Source organism: Ursus maritimus, unplaced genomic scaffold, assembly GCF_017311325.1.
Source record: "Ursus maritimus isolate PB19 unplaced genomic scaffold, ASM1731132v1 scaffold_20, whole genome shotgun sequence".
Taxonomy (NCBI): domain Eukaryota; kingdom Metazoa; phylum Chordata; class Mammalia; order Carnivora; family Ursidae; genus Ursus; species Ursus maritimus.
This window is the reverse complement of record NW_024424453.1, coordinates 48,147,234-48,170,534: the sequence shown is the minus strand read 5'-3', so window position 1 is coordinate 48,170,534 and position 23,301 is coordinate 48,147,234. Positions and strand designations below refer to the sequence as shown.

General features: G+C 41.0%; 1 protein-coding gene across 4 annotated transcripts in view; it reads right to left on the bottom strand.

Annotated features, from left to right (window-relative positions):
* The window catches only part of ULK4 (unc-51 like kinase 4), a 596,079-nt gene that overhangs the window by 172,364 nt on the left and 400,414 nt on the right, over nt 1–23,301 (bottom strand). For all 4 annotated transcript variants that reach the window (XM_040636925.1, XM_040636927.1, XM_040636926.1 and 1 more), the window contains one exon: nt 17,727–17,825. In XM_040636925.1, the coding sequence (XP_040492859.1) occupies nt 17,727–17,825 (99 nt within the window). The remainder of the gene's footprint in view (nt 1–17,726; nt 17,826–23,301) is intronic.

Sequence of the window (23,301 nt, the reverse complement as noted above, 5' to 3'; positions counted from 1 at the left end):
ACACCAATGTTCATAGCAGCATTGTCCACAATAGCTAAATCGTGGAAGGAGCCGAGATGCCCTTCAACAGATGACTGGATTAAGAAGATGTGGTCCATATACACAATGGAATATTACTCAGCTATCAAAAAGAATGGTTTCTCAACATTTGCTGCAACATGGACGGGAGTGGAGGAGATAATGCTAAGTGAAATAAGTCAAGCAGAGAAAGACAATTATCATATGGTTTCACTCATCTATGGAACATAAGAAGTAGGAAGATCGGTAGGAGAAGAAAGGGATAAAGAAAGGGGGGTAATCAGAAGGGGGAATGAAGCATGAGAGACTATGGACTTTGGGAAACAAACTGAGGGCTTCAGAGGGGAGGGGGTGGGGAAATGGGATAGGCTGGTGATGGGTAGTAAGGAGGGCATGTATTGCATGGTGCACTGGGTGTTATATGCAACTAGTGAATCATCGAACTTTACATCAAAAACCAGGGATGTACTGTATGGTGACTAACATAATATAATAAAAAATGCTATTATAAAAAAAATAAAGCCATCCGAGTCTGGAGTCCTCTTTACAGAAATATTTTTAACTAAAATTTCAACTTCCTTAATAGATACAGAGCTATTCAGGTTATCTTTCTTTTCTTTTTCTTTGAGTGAGCATTGATAGCTTAGATCTCTCAAGGAATTTGTCAATTTCATCTAGGTTGCTGAAATTAGCATAAAGCTGTTCAAGATATTCTATTTTCCTTTTATTATTTGTAAAATTTGTGGTGATATTTTTCCACATTTCTCTCATTCCTGATCTGGGCAATTTGTGTGTTTTTTCATTTCTCCCTGATCAGTCTGGCAATGGATTTAGCAATTTTATTGATCTTTTCAAAGAAGTGGATTTTGGTTTCACTTATTTTTCTCTACCATCTTCTAGTTTCCTGTTTCATTGATTTCTACTTTGATCATAATTCTTTCCTTTCTTCTGCTTATTTTTCCATTCCATTTGCTCTTCTTTTTCTAGTCTCTTAAGGTAGAAGGTGATTTGAAACACTTCTTATTTTCTAACATAAATATTATGGCTATAAAATTCCCTCCCCCTAAATACCATTTTAACAGCATCCAAATAATTCTGATACATAGTGCTTTCATTTTCATTTAGTTCAAGATACTTTTTAATTTCATTTTTGATTTTTAATTTGGTCCATGATTATTTAGAATTATGTTATTCAGTTCCAAATATTTTTGAAATATTCCAAGTATCTCTTATTGATTTCTAATTTAATTCCATTATGATGGGGGAGAATATATTTTATATGACTTGAATATTTTTTAATTTATTGAGACTTGTTTTATGGATCAGGATATAATCTATCTTGCTAAAATTCTCAGTGGCACCTGAAAGAATCTGTTTGAATCTGTTTTATTCTTTAGTTGGGTGTCCTATGAATGTCAATTAGGTCACATTGAATGATAGTGTTGCTCAAGTATACCATTTTCTTGATGATTTTTTTTTTCAGTTTCTTTGATCAATTATCAAGAGAGCGGTATTGAAATCTCTGATGGAAACTGGATTTATCTTTTCATCCTTGCACTTCTAATACTTTTTTGTTTCATTTGGTTTATTTAGGACTACTATGTATACTTGATTAAGTGATCACTTTATCATTAGAAAATGACCTTCTTTATCCCCAGTAATAGTCTTTGATCTGAAATCCACCTTGTCTAATATTTAAATAGTCATTCCAGCCTTCTATTGACTAATATTAGTTTGGCACATCTTCTTCTATTCTTTTTCTTTTAAACTACTTGTGTCTTTATATGTACAATAAGTTTCTTGTAGGCAGTGTATAGTTGGGTCTTGGTTTTTGACCCAATATGACAACTTCTATCTTTTAACTGAGGTGTTTAGACTGTTTACATTTTATGTGATCATTGATACTGTTAGGTTTAAGTCTACCTTCTCACCATTAATTTTCTATTTGTTCCAGACATTTTGTTCTCTTTTCTCTCCTTTTTTCTGTCTTCTTCTTAATGAACTGTTATTATTCCATTCGTCTCCTTGGTTACTAGTTATGACTACCTGTTTTGTGCAGTGGCTGCTTTAGGGTTTAACAGTATCATCTTTAAGATAACACAGTCTATCCTCAAGTGATATTACAGTACTTCACATTAGTATAAGAGTCTTATAATAGTATAATTCCACATCTTCCCTTCCAGATTTTGCATTTTACATACACACATGCTTCTGTAAGCCTCACAATACACATGGCTATTACTGTAGTTTAAATGGTCAATTATCCTTTAGAGAGATGCTAGGAACTGTGAATTTAACCTTGTTGAGTGCCTTATACATGTATATTCCTAAAAATAGTCACGAGGTTTTTTTCCCTGGGAGGCAGTTAATTGGAAAGATCCTTTCAGATCTTGTTTTTATGATGTGTTAGGTGGGTCTGGAGCAATGCTCAGTCTAGGACTAATTATTCCCCACATGAAGCAAGATCTTCCTGAATATCCTTTCTAATGCTCCATGAATTAAGAATTGTTTCTGGTCTGTCTGGTAGGAAAAAGAACTATTTTAGGCCTTGTGTGAATAACTTACTGTATTCCCTAATCCTTATGGGCTGTTTTGTTGCCGGCCTTGAATTGTTTCCTTATATACACATACTCTGCTGAATAACTGAGAGAAACCCTCTGTAGATCTCTGGGATTCTCTCCCTGTGCAACTCTCTGTCCTGGGCACTCTGGTCACCTTGTTCTGCTCTTCCTTTCACCTTCATCTCAACTTAGTCTTCAGTCTAAAACAAAAATCTGATAGCACACTTTTGTTTAAAATTCTTCCAAAATGTACAATTACTACCATAGAATGAGACTAAATACAGCTATGTTGGATAACCCACATTAGAAGAAATGATGCCTTAGTTTCCTGTAGATTCTTCAATATAACCCAAGAGCTGGCTCTCTATGACATAGAAAGCTTGAAGAGATGAGAGACAGGGCAATGGCCAATCTACAAAAACGGTTTACAACTGGAAAACAATGGGCAGGCCATACAAGGCAGGTTTAGAAGTGCCCATCAGGAGGTAGTACCTAAGTACTATGGACATTGAACAAGATATCCTTCAAGAATTCTATGGGGGAAAATCAATCCAGGGAGAAGGACTAAGACTTTTGTACTAAAAGGAGTGGATGACATATGGCAGCCAGATTTTTTCCTTTCTTAAAGTCCTTAATTTTTAATTTTGATATAATTTTGGGCTTAAATGAGCTACAACAAGTAGTAAAAATGAGTTCACTTTACTGCCCTAAATAGTAACATCTTATGGAGCGATAGTCTAGTTACAACAAACAAGAATTTAAGATTGAGACATTACTATTAATTAATTTATAGACCTTATTCAAGTTTTGCCAGTTTTCCCACTAATGTCCTTTTCTGGTCCAGGATCCAACCTGGGATTCAGACAGGATTTAGCTGTCATGCTTCCTCAGTCTCCTACAATTTGTGACAGTCCATCTAGTCTTTTTCAGATTTTAATGACCTAGACGCTTTTGAGAGTACTGGCCAGTTAGTATATAAGACACTTTGGTTTGACTGATGTTTCCTCATGATTAAATCTTGGTAATGCAGTTTTGCCAGGAAGACCAGGAGGTGATGTACACTTTTCAGTGCATTATACCAGTAGGTACAGGATATCAATCAGTTTATCACTTGCGATATTAACTTTGCTCACTTGACTAGAGTGGTAACTATCAGTTTTATGCACTGTAAAAAAAAAAAACCACAAATTTTTTCTTTTGTAATTACTTAGTATCTTGTGGAGAGGTAATTTGAGGCTTTATTTCTTATTTCTCATTATACCTTTACCCACTAATTTTAGCATCCATTGATAATGCCAGATTTCATTTGACTTAGAAAAATAAAGTGACACTGGTTATTTAACTAAGATTTACACTTAGTGAAAAGGCTTACATAAATTTTTTACTATCTGTCCTTGACCGTTTTTCAAAGTACATTTCTTGTCACTACATTGGAACATCCTGAGTTCCAATCCTACCATTACGTTCAGAGCCCCAAACTTCCAATGATCTTTTATGCCTATGAGTATATCCTCTACCTGGGGTGTACAGCCCTTCAGTCCTTCACCCATCCCCATGCCATATCTGCTTGGCACACTGTCATCCATTCTTCAAACAAAATTCAAAAAGCCCCGGAGGATTTGAGGAAGAATAAGAAGCAACAGGAATCTGTCTCCCCACACAGAAAATAACTGCAGTGGCAGAATCGGTCTGATGTAACTACTTCAGAATTCTGGAACCTACTGAAGGGTTACAACTTCCGGGAGAAGACTTGGACAGTAAATTGAGGTTAATTTTGGTTAATTTCAGCTCTTGAACAGTAGTAGCTTCCCATTCCCCACTCCAAGCCCCCTGGTAGGCAGCTATTCATGTGTTTTGGGGGCAGCTTACACAAAACTTACAGGTGCTAGGGTAGACAAAAAGGACTCAGTCCTCCAAATATCAACAATCTGTTCTTCAATCACTGATGGCTGCTTCTGACCACAAGTACAGACAAAAAGGCAGGCACCTTGTTGTACCTCCCTCATTGTTGCAAGTCTCTCCCCCTCTGGATAAAGTGACTTACAGATTTAAAGAGACAACATCTTTCCCCTTCACCTCCCCTTACCCCACCACATTTTTTTGTTTTTCCTCTTTGGGGAATGAGACATTAAAAAGCAGCTACATATATTGGGAAAATTAGAAAGTAATTACATGTGCCCAGGGAAGGGTGCACACTCAGAAAAGACCTGGAAAGACCTTGCATTTACCCAGCAGACTGATCCTCAGCACAAAGAACCTACAATTAAAAAACAAAACAACAAAAAAAAACCCAAAAACAAAAACAAAAAATCTAAGTAAATAAACAAAACAAAACAAAAAAATAGCAAATCCTGGGGAGGTGGGAAAATCTGATTTGCAGAATTACCGTTATTAGAGTCAAATGTCCAGTTTTCAACAAAATTTCTTTAAAAATATGAAGGCATACAAAGAAACAGGTAATCATGGCCCATTCAAAAGAGAAAAATAAATCAACAGAAATTGTCTCTGAAGAAAACCTGATGGTAAATGTACTAGACAAAAACTTTAAAGCAAATTATCTTAAATATGCTCTAAAAATACTAAAGGAAGTTGTGTAGAAAGTCAAGAAAACAGTATGTGAACAAAATGGAAACATGAATACAAAGAAAAACCTAAAAAGAAATTATGGAGATAGAAAGTACAATAAATGAACTGGAAAATACACTAGAGAGATTCAAAGGCATATTTGAACATGAGGAAAGAATAAGCGAACATTAAGACAGGAAAATGAAAATTACTGAGTCTGGGGACCAGAAAGAAATAGATTGAAGAAAAGTGAACAGAGCCTAGGAGACCTTTAGGACACCATCTAGTGGACCAACATACACATTGTGAAAGTTTGAGAAAAAGGAAAGAGAGAAAGGGGCAGACAGAATATTTGAAGAAAGACTGGTTGAAAAGTTCCCAAACTGGATGAAAGACCTGAATATAAACATCCAAGAAGCTCAATCAACTCTAAGAAAAATGATCTTAAAAAAAAAAAAAAAAACTCGCAGGGAGACACACAATGTTCAAAGTTTCAAAGGCCAAAGACAAAGAGCAAAAGAGAAATGTCCTAAATTTCAGTAGATTTTAAATGATAGTTATCATGCAAAATAGCTTTCCAACAAAATCAGTGACAATACAAAAACTAAGACATCCATAAATTTATGGAAATTAAATAACACATTCTTAAACAACCAATGGATCACAGAAGAAATCATAAGGGAAGGTAGAAAATACTTAGAGGGGGCGCCTGGGTGGCACAGCGGTTAAGCGTCTGCCTTCGGCTCAGGGCGTGATCCTGGCGTTATGGGATCGAGCCCCACATCAGGCTCCTCTGCTGTGAGCCTGCTTCTTCCTCTCCCACTCCCCCTGCTTGTGTTCCCTTTCTCGCTGGCTGTCTCTATCTCTGTCAAATAAATAAATAAAAATCTTAAAAAAAATACTTAGAGATGAAGGAAAATGAAACACAATATACCCAAACTTATGAGACACTTATGAGACAAACTTATGAGACACAGCAATGCTAAAGGGGAAATTTTTAGCTATGAATGCTTATATTAAAAAATAAGAAATAAATCAACAACTTAACTTTACAACTCAAGGAACTGGGAGGAAAGAAAAAGAAAAAACTAAACCCAAAGCTAGAAGAAGGAAACAAAAAACATTAGAACAGAGACAAATGAAATAGAGAATAGAAAAACAGAGAAAGATCAATGAAACCAAAAGTTGATTCTTTGAAAAGATCAACAGAATGGACAAACCTTGGGCTAGATGGACAGAAAAAAAAGAGAAGATTCAAATTACTATAACCAAAAATGAAAATAGGAATATTACTGTCAATTCTATAGAATTAAAAAGGATTGTAAGAGAGTACCATGAACAACTGTAAGCCAACAAATTGGAAAACCTAGATGAAATGAACAAATTCCTAGAAATATAAAACCTACCAAGACTAAATCACAAAGAAATAGAAAATGTGAATACAACTATAACTAGTAGGGAGTTTGAATCAGTAATCAAAAATCTCCTGACAAAGAAAAGTCCTGGTCTTATGGCTTCACTGTTCAATGCTTTTCTTTTGGGTTGATGAAGGAGAAGCCCATTTATTTATTTATTTTTATTTTTATTTTTTGGTGTTCAACAATTCATTAGCTGTGTATAACACCCAGTGCTTATTACAACACGTGCCCTCCTTAATACCCATCACCCAGCTACCCCATTTCCCCACCCCCTTCTCTTCTGTAACCCTCATTTGTTTCCCAGAGTCCAAAGTCTCTCATGGTTTTTTTCCCTCTCTGATTCTTCCCATTCAGTTTTCCCTCCCTTCCCCTATGGTCCTCCATGCTATTCTATATGTTCCACATATGAGTGAAAGATATGATAATTGTTTTTCACTGCTTGACTTATTTCACTTAGCATAATCCCCTCCAGTTCCATCCATGTTGTGTCACTGTGAATTCTATCAAACATTTAAAAAACCTAGCACCATTTCTTTTTCAACCTTTTCCCAAAAATTGAAGGAAACATTTCTCAACTTGTTCTGAGAGGCCAGAATCATCCTGATACCAAAGCCAGACAAAGACACTACAAGAAAACTACAGATCAATATCCCTGATAAACACTGATACAAAAATCCTCTAAAAATCCTAGCAAACCTAATTCAGCAGCATATTAAAAATACTCTACACCACGAACAAGTGGGATTTGTTCCTGGGATGCAAGAATGGCTCGACATACAAAAATTGATCAATATAATACACTACAGTACTACCCAAAGCAATCTATAGAGTCCATGCAATCCCTATCAAAATCCCAATGATGTTTTCTCTAGAAACAGAAAAGCCCATTTAAAAATTCATATGGAATCTCAAATGATTCTAAATAGCCAAAACAATCTTGAAAAAGAACAACAAAACTGGAGGACTCAGACTTCTTCATTTTAACTTACTATAAAACTACAGTAATGAAATCACTGTGGTCCTGGCATAAAGATTGACTGACGTACAGACCAACAGAATATAGAATAGAGAGGCCAGAAATAAACCCTTCCATATATATGGTCAAATGATTTTTGACAAGGGGGCCAAGAACACTCCATGGAAAAAGGACAGTCTTTCCAACAAATGGTGCTGAGAAAACTGGTATCCACTTTCAAATGAATGAAGTTGGAACTAACACCATATAAAAAATTAGATAAAAATGGGTTACAGACCTAAATGTAAGAACTAAAACTACAAAATTCTTAGAAGAAACATTGGATGAAAGCTTCATGACACTGGATTTGGCAACAATTTCTTGAATATGACACCGAAGGCACAAGCAACAAATGAAAAATTTGCATAGGCACATTGGACTTTATGAGAATTTCGTGCATCAAAAGATATTATCAACACAATTTTTAAAAAAGCAACCCACAGAATGGGAGAAAATGTTTTCAAGTAACACATTTAAAATGGATCAATATCCAGAATATATAGAGAGTTCTTAAAATTCAACAAAAAGACCTGATTTTTTTAAAAAGATTTTATTTATTAATTTGACAGAGAGAGACAGTGAGAGAGGGAACAGAAGCAAGGAGAGTGTGAGAGGGAGAAGCAGGCTTCCTGCCGAGCAAGGAGCCTGATGCAGGGCTCAATCCCAGGACCATGGGATTGTGACCTGAGCCGAAGGCAGATGCTTAATGGCTAAGCCACCCAGACGCCCCAAAACCCTGATTTAAAAAATGGGCAAAAAACTTGGATACTTCTACAAAGAAGATATGCAAGTGACAATCCACACATGAAAAGATGCTCAATATTACTAATAATTAGGGAAATGCAAATCACAACTATAATGAGATATCGCCTCACATCCATTAGGATGCCTACTAACAACAAAATAGAAAACAAGTTGTTGGTCTGGATATAGAGAAATGTGAACCCTTACACTGTTGATGGGAATGTAAAAGGACGGCCACCACGGAAAACTGAATAGTGGTTCTTCAAAAAATTGAAAACAGAATTATCAGAGGATCTAGCAATCCCATTTCTGGGTATATATTCAAAAGAACTGAAAGCAGGGTCTCAAAAAGATACATCCGTGTTCATGGCAGCATTATCCACAACAACTAAAAGTTGGAAGGAATCCAACTGACAACTGAGAGATGAATGGATAAGCGGAATGTGGTACATACAACAGAGTATTATTTAGGCTTAGAAAGCACAGAAATTCTGACACAAACTACAACATGGATGAACCTTGAGGACATCATGCTAAGTGAAATAAGTCAGTCACAAAACAACAAATACTGTATGACTCCATTTATATGAGGTACTTAGAGCAGTCAAAATCATAGAGACAGGCAGTAGAATGGCGGTGCACTTTCCTCTTTCAATGATCAGTTTTTGTAAAATGCTATGTGGATTTATCACTAGAAGACAAGGAGGAAACCTAACTACATGCTTTGCTCTCTGTGTGTAAACTAAATAATAAATGCAAAATGACCAGCTGCTGACAGATTTTCATGTAAGTGCACAACTGATTACTGGTGATGATGCACATCTATTATTTACCTAGTGATCTGTTCACTGAAGGGCTAGCAGCAAAGTTTGTACTTCATGCAATTACTCACAGTGAATACAACACGGTAACTGAAATCTGAACCATGTTGTGGAGGACTGGTGTTATCTGGCTGAAATCTGTGCATATTAAAGCCCTGTGAAAGTAAGGATTGCCTCTGTGTGAGCATCATTATATATAATAATTATAAAAATGATGCTAGTTTAAAATACATATACATTTTTGATTATATAGACTTTAAAATTTTTATTATATTTTAAATTAGCATCATTCTACAATTAATATATGTCCTGATATTTTATTTAGCCTTATGTTACAAATATTTTCCCACACTGTAAAATACGCTTGGGAAGTATGATATTTAATAGCCTAATGGACTCCTACCCTAAGAATGGAAGTTAATTTCCAACTAAGCAACATCTAGGTTATTACCAAAGTGTTTAATACTAGAGATAATGCTGTGAGAATATATATTTACACAAATCATTCAGTACTTCTCTGATTATTTCCTATGCCTAAATTCCATAAAAAGTAGAATGACTACATTAAAGGATATAAAAAATTTGAAGGCTTTTGATACAGACCTATGTATATTTTTATTTACATCTTTTTGTCCCCAAAGTCAGCTTCAAACTTTGAGGATTATATTGCATTTTTAAAGATTAATTTTCCGTTATTCATAGCATGCTTAAATGTGCCCAGTGAAATTAACAATGGACGTTTGCACTTTTGTTGTTGTGAATTGCCCACTCAAGTCCTTTGCCCACTTTTCTCTTGGGATACCTATTTCTAGGCGATTTATATGAGCTCCTTCTATATAGCACCTCTTTAAGACACTGTCTCAAGGGGCGCCTGGGTGGCTCAGCCGTTAAGTGTCTGCCTTTGACTCAGGTCATGATCCCAGGGTCCTGGGATCGAGCCCCACATCGGGCTCCCTGCTCGGCGGGAAACCTGCTTCTCCCTCTCACATTCCCCTTGCTTGTGTTCCCTCTCTTGCTGTCTCTCTCTGTCAAATAAATAAATAAAATCTTAAAAAAAAAAAGACACTGCCTCAAAATGAACAAGTGTGGAACTCCAAAAACCTCTGGCCGTTATTGCCTTCCTGTCCATTTGTTACCTAAGTGAGATGTGTAAAAATAAAATCACATCACAATTCTGATGTATTTTTAGCTGGTTCTAATAATTTTTAGAGCTGGTTATGAGTCCAATTACTAACAGTTTCCTCAATGATGCACATAAAAGACTCAACCATTAATTATTAACCTTTTTTTTTTTTAAAGTCACAGCAAGTGTCCTGGGAACAGAGAATAAAGTCGACTCCCAAAATCTTTATTAACTAGGCTTTGATTTTGGCATGACCCATGTTTCATGGTTCCACATTCAGTTCTTTGTCCCTCAAACTCCCACTTCCTCATTTTCTTCTATTGATCTGTGCTGCTGCCCTGGTCTTGTTTTGTGAAATGAGTGACATGTTTCACATTAAGGCATTACTACTTAATTGAAGGCTTGTAAAGAGGGCAATAAGAGTATGGGAGTTTGGGTCATCAATGGGTGAGAACTATTTTCTAGAGGGGTTGCTTTCTGACACCAGTTACACTCTACCACATAAGGGAATGCCTGCCTATTCAACTTAGCACTAACAGCTCTGAACAACAACCAAATGCTATTTAAAAACCTATCATGGGGTGCCGGGGTGGCTCAGTCGGTTAAGCAACTGACACTTGATTTCGGCACAGGTAATGATCTCAGGGTCCTGGGATTGAGCTCCGAGTTGGGCTCCACGCTTAGTGGGGAGTCTGCTTGAGGATTCTCTTTTCCTCTGACCCTCCCTTTATCTAAAATAAATAAACAAATCTTGAAAAAAAAAAACTTGTATCACTATACTGCAATCACTTCAAGATAAAGGTATAAGAAGTAATGGCAGAAAACACACTTGCAGTCTTGGGAGTCTTTCCAACTACCCAAGTTCAAACACTGAACGTCAGAATCCTGGGGGGTCTCCTGTTAGAAAAGGTAATGATGCTGTGTCCTCTATTTTGATAGCTCAGAGGCTTTTATGCTCACCACTGCTGTGGGGATTCTAGGGCTGGGTTTTTATATTTTGCAGTTACTACAAGTATAGCTATTTTCCAGAAACAGAAGTCCTTGGGCAATGCTACCTGCCCTTTTGTATCCTTTGCTGTCAATCTAAGGCAGAGTATGGGTTATTTCAGGAATATAGGTTGCCTGAGGAAGGTCAGGACAACTCCTGCCAAGAAGAGGTCAATCTCTAGAGACAAATCCAGATGACGCAATTTTAAAGCAAGCAAGAGAATGAGCCATATCATTACCACTCCCTAGGAGGGGCAGGCTTAGCCAGGGCAGGATAGCAAGGGTACAGACGAATTCTCTGGATAAATCTGTACTTGAGTCTACGTCGTACTAGACATGGTCTATTCTCAGTTATAGTAAGGAAAGTCAGAAAATATACTGCATTTGTTAGCAATTAGCTTGCTTTCCTACGCAAATATTAATCAAATCCCTCCTCTGCACCAGCCCCCAAAGTAAAGCTGAAGAAGGGACATCTAAGCCAAGAGCTGAAAGCTAAGGAACAGTCAAGTAGAAGGAGGAGGAGCATGCTCTAGACAGAGGCAAGGGAAATCAAAGTACATTTAGAGAACTGAAAAAAGCTGTGGTACAGAACACAGAGTAGGGCAAAGATAGTCAAGAGCTGAGGCTAGAAACTAAGTGTCAGATCATACATGGTTCTGTAAACCTGTTGAGAAGTTAGAATTTATCCATGAATAGTGGGGGATCATTGAAAGGTTTTAAGTCAATGAGTGACAAGATGAGTCTTGCATTGTAAAGAAAGCATGCTGCTTCCACTGTGAAGAAGACAGTAGGCAGGGCAAGAGCAAGCAGAATTCCCAAGGAGAAGGTCACCAGGGCCCTGCAGGCACAAATGGTGGTGGCCTTTATGACACTGTCCATGGGAGTGAAGAGAAGGGAGAGTCTGTGATGATGTAGTAGGGCAGGATGGCAAAGGAAAAGAGGCCAAGATGATGCCTGCATTCTTGGCTGGACAACTAAGAGGAAGTGAATTTCATTCTCTGACACAGGACACAAGAGGAGAAACAGTTTTAAGGAGGTGATTATGGGTTTGTTTTAACCCTGTTATATCTGAGGTGTTTATGGTGCATCCAGTGGAAATGTTGAGCAGACAGATGGGCAGCTATTGTCCCTATTAAATGGGGCAGTAACTCCTTAAAGCAGCTGCTTAGTAGAGAACTATCACGATGCCCAACTATCAAGATGCCTGACCTGAGGTGGACTACTCAGTACCTCTGGCCTCCATCACCATAAACCATAATCACCATAAACTATCACCTAGATTTCAGGCCACTGACTATGAAGAGAAAGAACAGACAAGTCCAAGTCCATTACTATTGAAAGAGAAAAATCTACTTGATTATTTCTTGAGAAAAAGAAATTAGAAAAGGAAAAAAAGAAACTTTTCTCCCTATACTTGGTGGGGCACAATTTTTTAAATTGCACAGTGACGTCAGAAACATGAAATGACAAGTATCATGTTGGTATAGGCTTAAATGTTGTTACTGGCAGAATCATTAACTGCTCGGGAGATGGCTCAGGTCCCTACTCATCTAGCCCAGGAGGGAGCTCACATTCTGATGCTCGGTGAGGACTGCCTTCCCAGCCTGACTGCAGAGGGCCAACTTCCCAATGGCTAAGGAAGGCATGGTTAATGCGAAACATATAAACCAGGCTACATACTGCATCTCAGACGAAATGAAGAAAAAGTTTTAAAAACAATGATCTCTTGTAAGTTTGAAAATGCCTATTTTAATTGAGAGAGAAGGAGGCTGTAGCATAATTTCTTATAGCAACTTTATCTAGTTATAAAACTCATGTAGGATGTACAGCCTAGCTTCTCGTTTCCTCTTCTTAAATAAAATATTTAATCCAAACAATTACCTTGCTTTATTTTTTTTTTCAGGAGACATGGTCAATTGGTTATACCTTTTATTAGCCAGATCTTATACTATGTTCCAATTGAGGATTCAAAATCCCCCTGAAACTGAATGGGAAGAAATCAGAGAGGGAGATAAACCATGACAGACTCTTGACTCTGGGAAACAAATGGAGGGTTGTGGAAGGGGAGGAAGGTAGGGGGATGGGGTAACTGGGTGATGGGCATTAAGGAGGGCACATGATGTGATGAGCACTGGGTATTATATGCAACTAATGAATCACTGAACACTACATCAAAAACTAATGGTGTACTATATGTGGGCTAGTTGAGAAAAACCCAAAAAAACAAAGATCTCCCAGAAATTGTGAATTGTGCACAGAACTTGGCATATAAGTGAGTCTACACATTTTTCTGGGAAGAGGGTCTAGAATCCTCAGATTCTTAAAGCAGTTTACATTCAAAACAGACTAAGAATCACTATATCTACCTTCCGATATGATTCTACTACAGTGTATAGTAAAAATACAGGGCACAAATTAGGGGTTGACAGGTTTTCTCTTCTCTTAAGGATATGTTTTCTTTTGTAGGACCAGAATCTGGAAAGAACCTCAAAAGCTAAAAAGTTCATCCACCTGCCTTTAGGCGAAATACCTCCAAAATTATCCAAGTCAGATGAAAACTGAAAGTCTGTTTATTTCTCCCTATGGGAAAGCAATTCCAGCACCTCATTCTGTAACCTAGTACATTTTTTAACAACCACTATAAAATTTATCTTTGGTCTGTATGTGCTCTAGTTGAGGTCCTAAATTGCCTTATCACTATTTTTCTTCACTTTATACACAGCTATAAATGTGTGTTAATCTTTTCCAGAGAGGATATATTGCAATGTTCTTGTCACAGGCCATTTTTAAAACCAGTGACTCTGGTGATCAATGTGTATAGACACAACACAGCTCACGCACGTCAGGCAGACGTCTGGCCAAATACTAGAACATAAGTGTGATCAAGTTACTAGTAACAAGAGTTCAGAGTCTCAGAGAGCTGGGGAAAATCTCTCAGATGACACAGTGCAGGAAGAAGAGGCTCTCCCGCTGTTTCTGTCGGTCAGAGGTATGAATGTGAGACATCTGGTGGAGATCCGACCTAACCATGGGCCCGGAATGTGTGGCCCCCTCAGCAACCCTCAGCCCTCACCTGACCTGTGATTATGGTCCTCTTGCCCTCCCCGAGGGACACTGTGAACTCCAGCCTTCCCATGTACACTGGCCACCTGACTCCACCTGCTTGTCTGCCTCTCGTATAGCTTTGTTTCCTGTGGTCCTCTCTACACGAACACTGCGCAACTCAGGCCTCCCATCTCCAGTGGCTTTCCCAGGGACAGTGGACCCTCTCTGGCCCAGGCAACCCAGCAAACTTGTCCCCTGTCCCGTGGGCTGCCTTTCCCAATAAGGTCTGACCCACAGCCTCAGGGCAGGGGTACCCCCGATCAAGTCTGTCCGTTCTTGAGTAGTCTCGCTCAGCTTTAGGGTACTTTAGACAGTTCTTTGCAAATCTTCTGGTTACTCTTTTTTCATAGCTAATGATGTTTTATATTAAAATTCTATTAAAGTCACTGTGTGGTTTCTCCCTTCTGATTGGACCCAGACTGAAATAATCACAATGAAAACTTATTCTTTGATTACAGTCATGGATAGTATTATAAGAATAGCATCTTCTGGGGCGCCTGGGTGGCACAGCGGTTAAGTGTCTGCCTTCGGCTCAGGGCATGATCCCAGCGTTATGGGATCGAGCCCCACATCAGGCTCCTCTGCTATGAGCCTGCTTCTTCCTCTCCCACTCCCCCTGCCTGTGTTCCTTCTCTCGCTGGCTATCTCTATCTCTGTCAAATAAATAAATAAAATCTTTAAAAAAAAAAAAAGAATAGCATCTTCTATTCTTATCTTTCCTTCTAGTTTAACTGTTTTGTGGTTAAAGAATGTGGTCTATACAATTCCAACTTATTAAAATTTATTGATGTCCTTTTAACATAATGCATGGCCAACTTTTTAAAGATGTTTCTGGAAAACTAAAAAGTTACAGTTTCTATTTTCAGGGTACAGAGATGAATCTATTTCTCTTAGCTCAATGTTATTAAAATATTTATGCCCTTTATATAGGGGTCAGCGAACTTTTTCTGTGAAGAGACAGATAGTAAATAATATAGACTTGTGAGCTATAAGGTCTGTGTTGTAACTCCTCAACTCTTGTCAAGGAGCAAAAAAAGCCACAGACAATACATAAACAAATGGGCTGTGTGGTTGTATTCAATAAAACTTTATTTACAAAAATAGGCAGTGCAGGGGTGGGGAGCATCTGGGTGGCTCAGTTGGTTGAGCATACGATTCTTGATTTCAGCTCAGGTCATGATCTTGGGGTCCTGGGATCAGCCCTGTGACAGGCTCTACACTCAGTGGGGCGTCTGCTGGAGATTTTCTCTCTCCCCCTTTCCCTTGGCCCCTCGGAGCATGTGCTCTCTCCCTCTCAAATAAGTAATCTTTTAAAAAATAATAAAATAAAATAATTTTAAAAACTTTACAAAAAGGCAGTGGGCAAGAGTTGGCCCACAGGTCACGGCTTATCAATCCCTGCTCTCTACATCATTAGTTTTATCTACTTGGTCTGTAAAGCAATGAGAAAGAGGAGTTAAATCTCTGAACACTACTGCGTTTTTTGGATTTCCTCCTGTGTATTTTTGGTCCTTTGTTCATATAATTCTATGCTCTAATATTCGACACAAAAAGGTTCATAGTTATTATGTCCTCCTGTGAATTTTATTCCTTATCATTGTAGAATCTCCTCTTTGTTCTGTTAAAAGTGAGTTTTTTTGTACATTAAACCTTACATTTAATATTAAAAATATTTAGAAAGAAAATATAAAATAAGAATGAAATTAAGATCAAAGAGAAGTTTAACAATAAATCCAACTGAATAAATTCATCTATTAAAAGAAAGCAAATCTGAGAATGTGGCAAACGCCAAAACCTGGTCTAGAAGACAGATGTAAAAAAGAGCGTCCCAGAAGTTTTACCAAGAATGGATTCTGCATCTGTCTTTCCTTTTAGATTTTATTTATTTGATAGAGAGAAAGAGAGAGAGTGGAGAGGAGCAGAGGGGGAGGGAGAGGGCCAAGCAGACTCTGAGTTGAGCATGGAGCCCAACAGTGGGGCTCAATCCCAGGACCCCGAGATCATGACCTGAGCTAAAACCAAGAGTCAGACGCTCAACAGACTGAGCCACCCAGGCCCCTCTGCATCTGTGCTTCTTAAAACAGATCTTCTTCATCTGTCTTTTTAAATCTTTTTCTCTATAAATATAATTATTATGCAATGTATCATATATAGCACCAATTTATATATATGTATATACATTTTTTAATTTGATGTCATTTTGAGTCTCTTCTGTAAGAGAGTCTAGTTTGTGTTAGCCTCTCCTCTGCTCACTGGAGCCTCATCTGTTTCCTGCCCTTAGCCCCAGAGACAGCTGGCTGTCTGGGTTCAGCCCCCTACTCTGAGCTGGAGCAGCTAGTGTTCTGTTTTCCACGTAGCTTCATGCAAAAGATATTCTACTCCAAATATCCTACCACTTTGGGGCTTGGGGATGGTCCCTGGGGTTGGAGGATGTTCCCTTACTTCATTGTGAGACCACTGCTGTGAGAACATACTCTACATATGCCATTATTTAATATAACCCAGAATTGATGGATCCCCCCCCTTTTCTTGTTGAACCAAACCTTTATTTGCTAAATACAATTAAGTCTAAGGAATTTAAGGAATTATTCATCCAAACTGCATTTACCTACCTTTGAAAGCCACAGAGAAGAAAAAGACAAATCCTGGCAGCTTTGAGGGAACTGAAGGTCTGTCTATGCGAAGAACCAGACCTAAATTTCCAGGGATTACAGGGACTCCCAGCCCTTGGATCCCCAAATCTGGAGAGGTTTTCAGGAGTCTTCATGGAACTTCATCAACCCACCCTCTGACTGGCTGCTCTGTAGGAATCATGTGTCTAAGCAGTGGGTCCTCCTCTTTGAGTTTGGGCAAAATTGTTTAGTTGGTCCAAACTTCAAGTTTCTGCTGGGCTCTTTCCATATATTTGGTGGTCTTGTGTCGTCTTACCTGTCTTCATTTAACTACTTATTTCCTTCTGTCTCTGTGGCGATTTCGGGGAGTATGCTCTAGGCCTGCGTGCCTGCTTCTGCATTCCTCGGGAGTCCTGGATGCCAAGGACAACTCTAACACATCTTTTTGAGAGAGAACTGGCCTCCAAAATGATTTCTTCTTCCTTCTTGGAATTCATTTCTCGAATTTTCTACCTCCCATTAAGACGGCTTTGAGATTCTGCCTTAAATACCTACTGAAATGAATGATAAGCCATCTAGTTTTAAAATAAAGTAGAAATTTAGTGTTTCTAGGCCAAATAATCTTCTGAAATTTCTTTTGATTCCAGCTCTGAAGAGAATTAAAGTGGCACAGAAATTCAAGGCATCAAGAAATTCAAATAAAATAACCTTCACCTCAGCAGTGGTCTGAAAGACGCACAAACAGGTGAGCTCTTACCAGCGGAATGAGCAGGCTAATGAGGTCTGTCAGAGGTTTGCTGAGCAGCAGCAGGTCCTCGGCGGCCTGAGTGTCCCCTCCTGAGCCGGACTTCTGCGCCTTGAGCGGGGAGAAGAGAAGGGAAAGGGGGTGTTGGAGATTAGTCGGTTTATCCAGAGGAGCCAGATCTGTTCAGTCCAGGACCTCTAATACTTTCAGAGCAGGCTGCAGACTGCCTGTCTCGGGTTATTAGCCTGGACTCCAGGACCCTTCTCATGAGACCCTGTTCCTTCTGGACAGAATTTGCGCTGCCTACATTCTCTGGCTCAGAGGGACTCGACTGAAAAAGCAGACACCTGCCTTTTAACAACTTGCATCTCTCGCTAGCCAAGGGGAACCACCATAATCGTAGCACAGAGCTTCCCTCTCCCCTTCTCACCCCACCTCCGGTCTTTCCAACTGATTTTGCCAGAAAGGTAGAATTTCCTTCCAGAAAACAAATGTGCGGCTCTACCCTGGAGGTCTGAACCCTTCTGACTCTTGGCTGTTGATCCCGCCTTTGGAAGCACAGTGTGAGAGAGAATACTGGCCTTTTCACATTAACACATTATCCTTTAGAGCAAACAGATTCTCTCTTGGGAAAGATAAGACAGTTTTGCAAACCAGCACCGGGGCCAAGAGGGGGCATGATGCCACTGCTTCCTTGCCAAGCACATGGAAGCAAGCAGACGGGGTCACAAGAGCAATCGCACACTGTGGGACTCTTCCACCAGGACATCCAGCGTCCTCCGTAGCCTCTAAATCCACATAGTCATTTGTTATTGTTACCAAGAAACATCCGGACTCTCCACACCAGTATTCAGGTACCACCTCCTTGCAAAGCTGCCAAGGCTTCCGGCAAGAGAATGCTGCCTATCTGCACAACAGTGAAGTTCGCACCCAGAATGCAATAGAAACTGCTCTCCTTACAAAAATATGGGACTGCCATGGAAGCTCTGTGCACAGAGGGATCCCAGCAGGGATTCCCTCAGGAAGAAAAAGAGAAGCTGAGCTACAATTTCAGGGCCCACCTCTCCTCTCAGATTGTCTCCAGGTCCCTCATGTCACACTCCCTAAAGGCAGCCCCTTGATACCTGCATCTGTGGCCCACTGTGTGCATTTTGTAAAGGGCCCTTTCCGCAGCAAGGGAATAGCTATGACACTGCTATTGTCCTCTCCATTCAGGTCCTCTCCCCTTGCCTCTGATCTACGATGCACTTGCCCCCGTCACGGCCGTATGGTAACTGACGCCACTCCCAACCATCCAGTGCTCTTGACCCACCCAGTTATGGTCTAAGCAGAAGACGGTAGACTGCACTGGGGCAGGAGGAGTAGGGTTTGAGAGAAGTGGTAGGACTTACTAGATATTTAAAGTAAAATCTACATTATTTGAGGACAGATTAGATGTGGAGTATGAAAAAGAAACATTTTAAGGATGACTCCCAGGTTTCTAGTATGGAGGGTGGTCAGCCTTGCTGGTAGCAGAATGTTTTGGGAGGCAAATCCCGAGTTCAGCTTTGGACTAATTGGTCCTAATTGGTCCTAATTGGTCCTAACAAATTGGTTGAATCTGAGGTGACAATGGAGTGTTCTGGTGATCATTTGAGAAAGTTTCTGGATCTCTAAGGATAGATTTCATGGGAGGACTCTGGGTAGAAATATAAACTTAATAGTCTTAAACATATAAAACCTGGGAATGTCAACTTATGAGCCATCTTTAATATTAAATGGCAACACAGCATTACTCAAAATGAGATAAAGGAGTACAGCGTTAAAAAAATGAAAATAAACAAAAGGCCAGGGAAACACAATTCTATTCTATCTAGCACTGCTACATGAATCTAGTGCATGCAGGTAAGTACTCAAGAGAGGTTTGTTAAATAAACACGGAGGTGGAGTGCCTGGGTGGCTCAGTCGGTTAAGCATCTGCCTTCAGCTCACCTCATGATCTCAGGGTCCTGGGATTGAGCCCCACGTCGGGTTCCCCGCTCAGTTGGGAGTCTGCTTGTCCCTCTGCCCTTCCCACAGCTAGTGCTCCCTCTTTCTCAAATAAATAAATAAATAAATACAATCTTCTAAAAAAATTTTTAAAAACAACGGAGGTAAGGCAGCTGTAGAGAAAAAGAGACAGTCGATTCCTCAGGTAGCTGCTGATGTCCTCACAATGGAGCACAACCTGCAATGGTAGGGCCCGCACCAGCTCAGCACTTACGGTGCTCCCCGATCACCATTACATGCGTGCTCACGATGGGCAGATGACATGAGTCAGCACCCTCTGTAGGGTCTCACCCTCTGCTCCAAAGGATAGCATGCTTACAAACAGCTGTGCTGAAGGCACAGTGTGAAAGTCGAGGTGGACAGAGTTTGTGTGGTTGGGGGGAAGTGAGAGAAGGTGACATGTGACTTCGTCATTTCCACGGTGGGAAGGAGGTCTACAGGGAACAGTGTGGAGAGTGGTGTTTCAGGGGCCAGGATCCATAGGAAGAAAAGGCATGGGAGTGAAAACACTGAGAGCCGACTGTCTGGCGTGGGTGTGGGCAGCCCGGAGGCCTGGCAGATCAGGCGGGAAGGCACCCTGGGGCTGGATCACACCAGACCTTGAATGCCTCACCAGCGAGTTAGAAGATGCCATCACAGATAACGAAATGTCACTGAGGTTTGCCAAGGAAGGGAGCGGCATGGGGATGATTATGGGCGATGGCAGAAAAATCTCCCTTGCATTCAGCACCCAGGCAGAGGGTAGCTGACAGGCATGAGCAGGGGGAACACCACAGAGAGTCAACCTGGATAATTTCAAGAGACTCGTGTCCACATTCCAGTCTCTCAGCAACACCAGCATGTCTGCATAGAAACAGCAGTTTAACAGTCCCATGATCACAATAGCAGTGGATGAAGGTCCCCCATCACTTCACAAATGACAGTCAAGGCCCAGAGACGGGAGAGTCAGGTGACCTGGATTTTCATATGAATTGGGCTTCCTGACCCCCAAAACTCAGTTAGGCTCTCCTCTCTCACATTCACCCTGCAGCACCCTGAACCTCACAGCAGCTGCGTGCCACAGACAGAGTGGGATGATGATTTCCTCGCCATTTGGGTAGAGACAGTCTTCCCGCTGAACCCGCAAGCTCCCCAAGTGCTAACACCCTTCCTCTTGAGATCCCTGAAATCTCAGCACCGAGCCCTGTTCCGGGCTAATAAGTACAGAAACAAACCATAAATTAATATTTCGTGAGCCTGCCAGGAGTCAGTTTAGTCAGGAACTGTGGCTTGAGCAGGCTCCCATGTGCCAGGACATGGACATGAGGAAGTCATGGTCCACAGGAAGCCTTCTGGAAACAGGAAAATGAGGGGAGCACTTTTCCTCTCGCTGTTAATGATATAGCGACCAGTTAGTGCTTCCCTTCCCTGGGCCAGGTATAGACAAGCCATTACCTACTTACATCTACTCACATTTATCTTATTCTCTCGTTTAAGTCATACGATGACCCAGCAGAGCAGTTTTTATCATTGGTACTCTGCACATGAGGAAACCAACATTAGGCAGGTGAAGAAACTTGCCCAGGGTCACACAGGTGGAAAGTGGTGTGGCTGGCATTTGCATCCAAGGCCCATCCCACACCAGTGAGTCTGGAGCATGTGCTGGTCTCTGCTTCCACATCTCTCCCACACAGCCCTCAGGTTAAACCAGGACCAATTTTGAATCAGCAGGCACGTTGGGGGCAGAGACTAAACTCTTGATAGAAATTCTTTTTTTTTTTAAAGATTTTATTTATTTGACAGATAGAGACAGCCAGCGAGAGAGGAAACACAAGCAGGGGGAGTGGGAGAGGAAGAAGCAGGCTCATAGCAGAGGAGCCTGATGTGGGGCTCAATCCCAGAACGCCGGGATCACGCCCTGAGCCGAAGGCAGACGCTTAACCGCTGTGCCACCCAGGCGCCCCTGATGGAGATTCTAACACCTGCCTTCCCATGGTCCCCGCTTCCCTAGTACACATTCTTACATCATATCACTTTTCTCCCTGAAAAAGAAAAGTGAAGCACTTCTCATTTTAAACACTGGCAACCCTCAATTCTGCTGCTCAACAGCAGTTGCTGTTAGAAGTACATCAGGTTTGGAATGCCGAAGAATCCCCAGGGTGGAGCGTGTTACATATTTTCTTTTTACTTAAATTTTTTTAGATTTTATTTTTTTAATTTTAAGTTATTTTTTTTAAAGACTTATTTATTTATTTATTTGAGAGAGAGAGAGAGAGTGCAAGCACACAGAGGAAGAGGGGGACAGAGAAGCAGATGCCTCGCTGAGCAGAGAGCCCGATGTGGGGCTCAATCCCAGGACCCCGAGATCACAACCTCCAGCTGAAGGCAGATGCTTAACCAACTGAGCCACCCAGGCACCCCAAGATTTTATTTATTTATTTGAGAGAAAGCGAGCGAGAGAGAGAACACAAGTGGGGTGAGGGGCAGAGGGAGAAACAGGCTCTTCACAGAGCAGGGAGCCCAATGCAAGGCTCTATCCTGGGACTCCAGGATCATGATCTGAGCCGAAGGCAGACGCTCAACCGACTGAGCCACCCAGTCACTCCTGGAGCATGTTTATAAATGGAAGAGGTAACTTAAGGTTTGGAAAGTACTTTTAGCTTCCTCTTCTAGGACGATGTGTCTTTGATACACATGCCATTTCTTTTCCCAGCCCTTTCCCCTAATTCTGTCTCTAAGACTCTACCCCTGTCAGACTGACACGGTTACATGAAGATCAAAGTCAGCAGTCAAGACCAAAAGCAGTACGTGGCAGCTATTACAGGGGAAGATTTAGAAAGATGTTAGCAGTAAAATATACAGTGGTGTGGAAGAAATGAAAAAGTAAGACACAGTGATCTATTTACGGTACGCTAGAAGATTTTTTAAAGGTTTTCCGGGGGAGGGAGTTAAGATGGCGGAGGAGTAGGGGATCCCTTTTTCAGCCGGTCCCCTGAGTCGAGCTGGATAGGTACCAGACCAGCCTAAATAACCACGGAATCAGCCTGAGACGCAGGATGATGCATCTGGATCTCTACAAATGAACATCTCCAGCGCTGAGTATTGAGGTACCAAGAGGGGAGCTGTAAACCGTGCACAGATATCAGAAGATAAACGGAAGGGGGAGGGAGCCGCCGCGTTTGGGCGCCGGGAAGCGGCAGCCACCTGCACGGGGGAGCGGGCGGACTCACAGAGGGCACCCGCCAGAGAGCGGACTGAGACCGGTGAGCCGTGAACGCGCGCCACCAGGCATCTCCCGAACACGCAGGGCTCCCAGTGAGGCCTTGGCGGCTAGCGGCTAAGCTGGCCCAGGCCATACGCAGCGAGCGGTCTTCGCAGTGCACCATGGCAACGGGCGAGAGCCCTGAACCGGTGCGCGCGCCACCAGGCTTCTCACGAAACTCCGGAATCGAGGTGTGCTCACAGGGCATAGACTGAGATCGGGAGACCCGGGAGCGCGCGCGGGGCGGCCGGTGGCTGGCGGCATTAGAAACACAAAGGACAGAGATGCGCCAGCCCTGGAAGTGAGGGCTGGGACGCC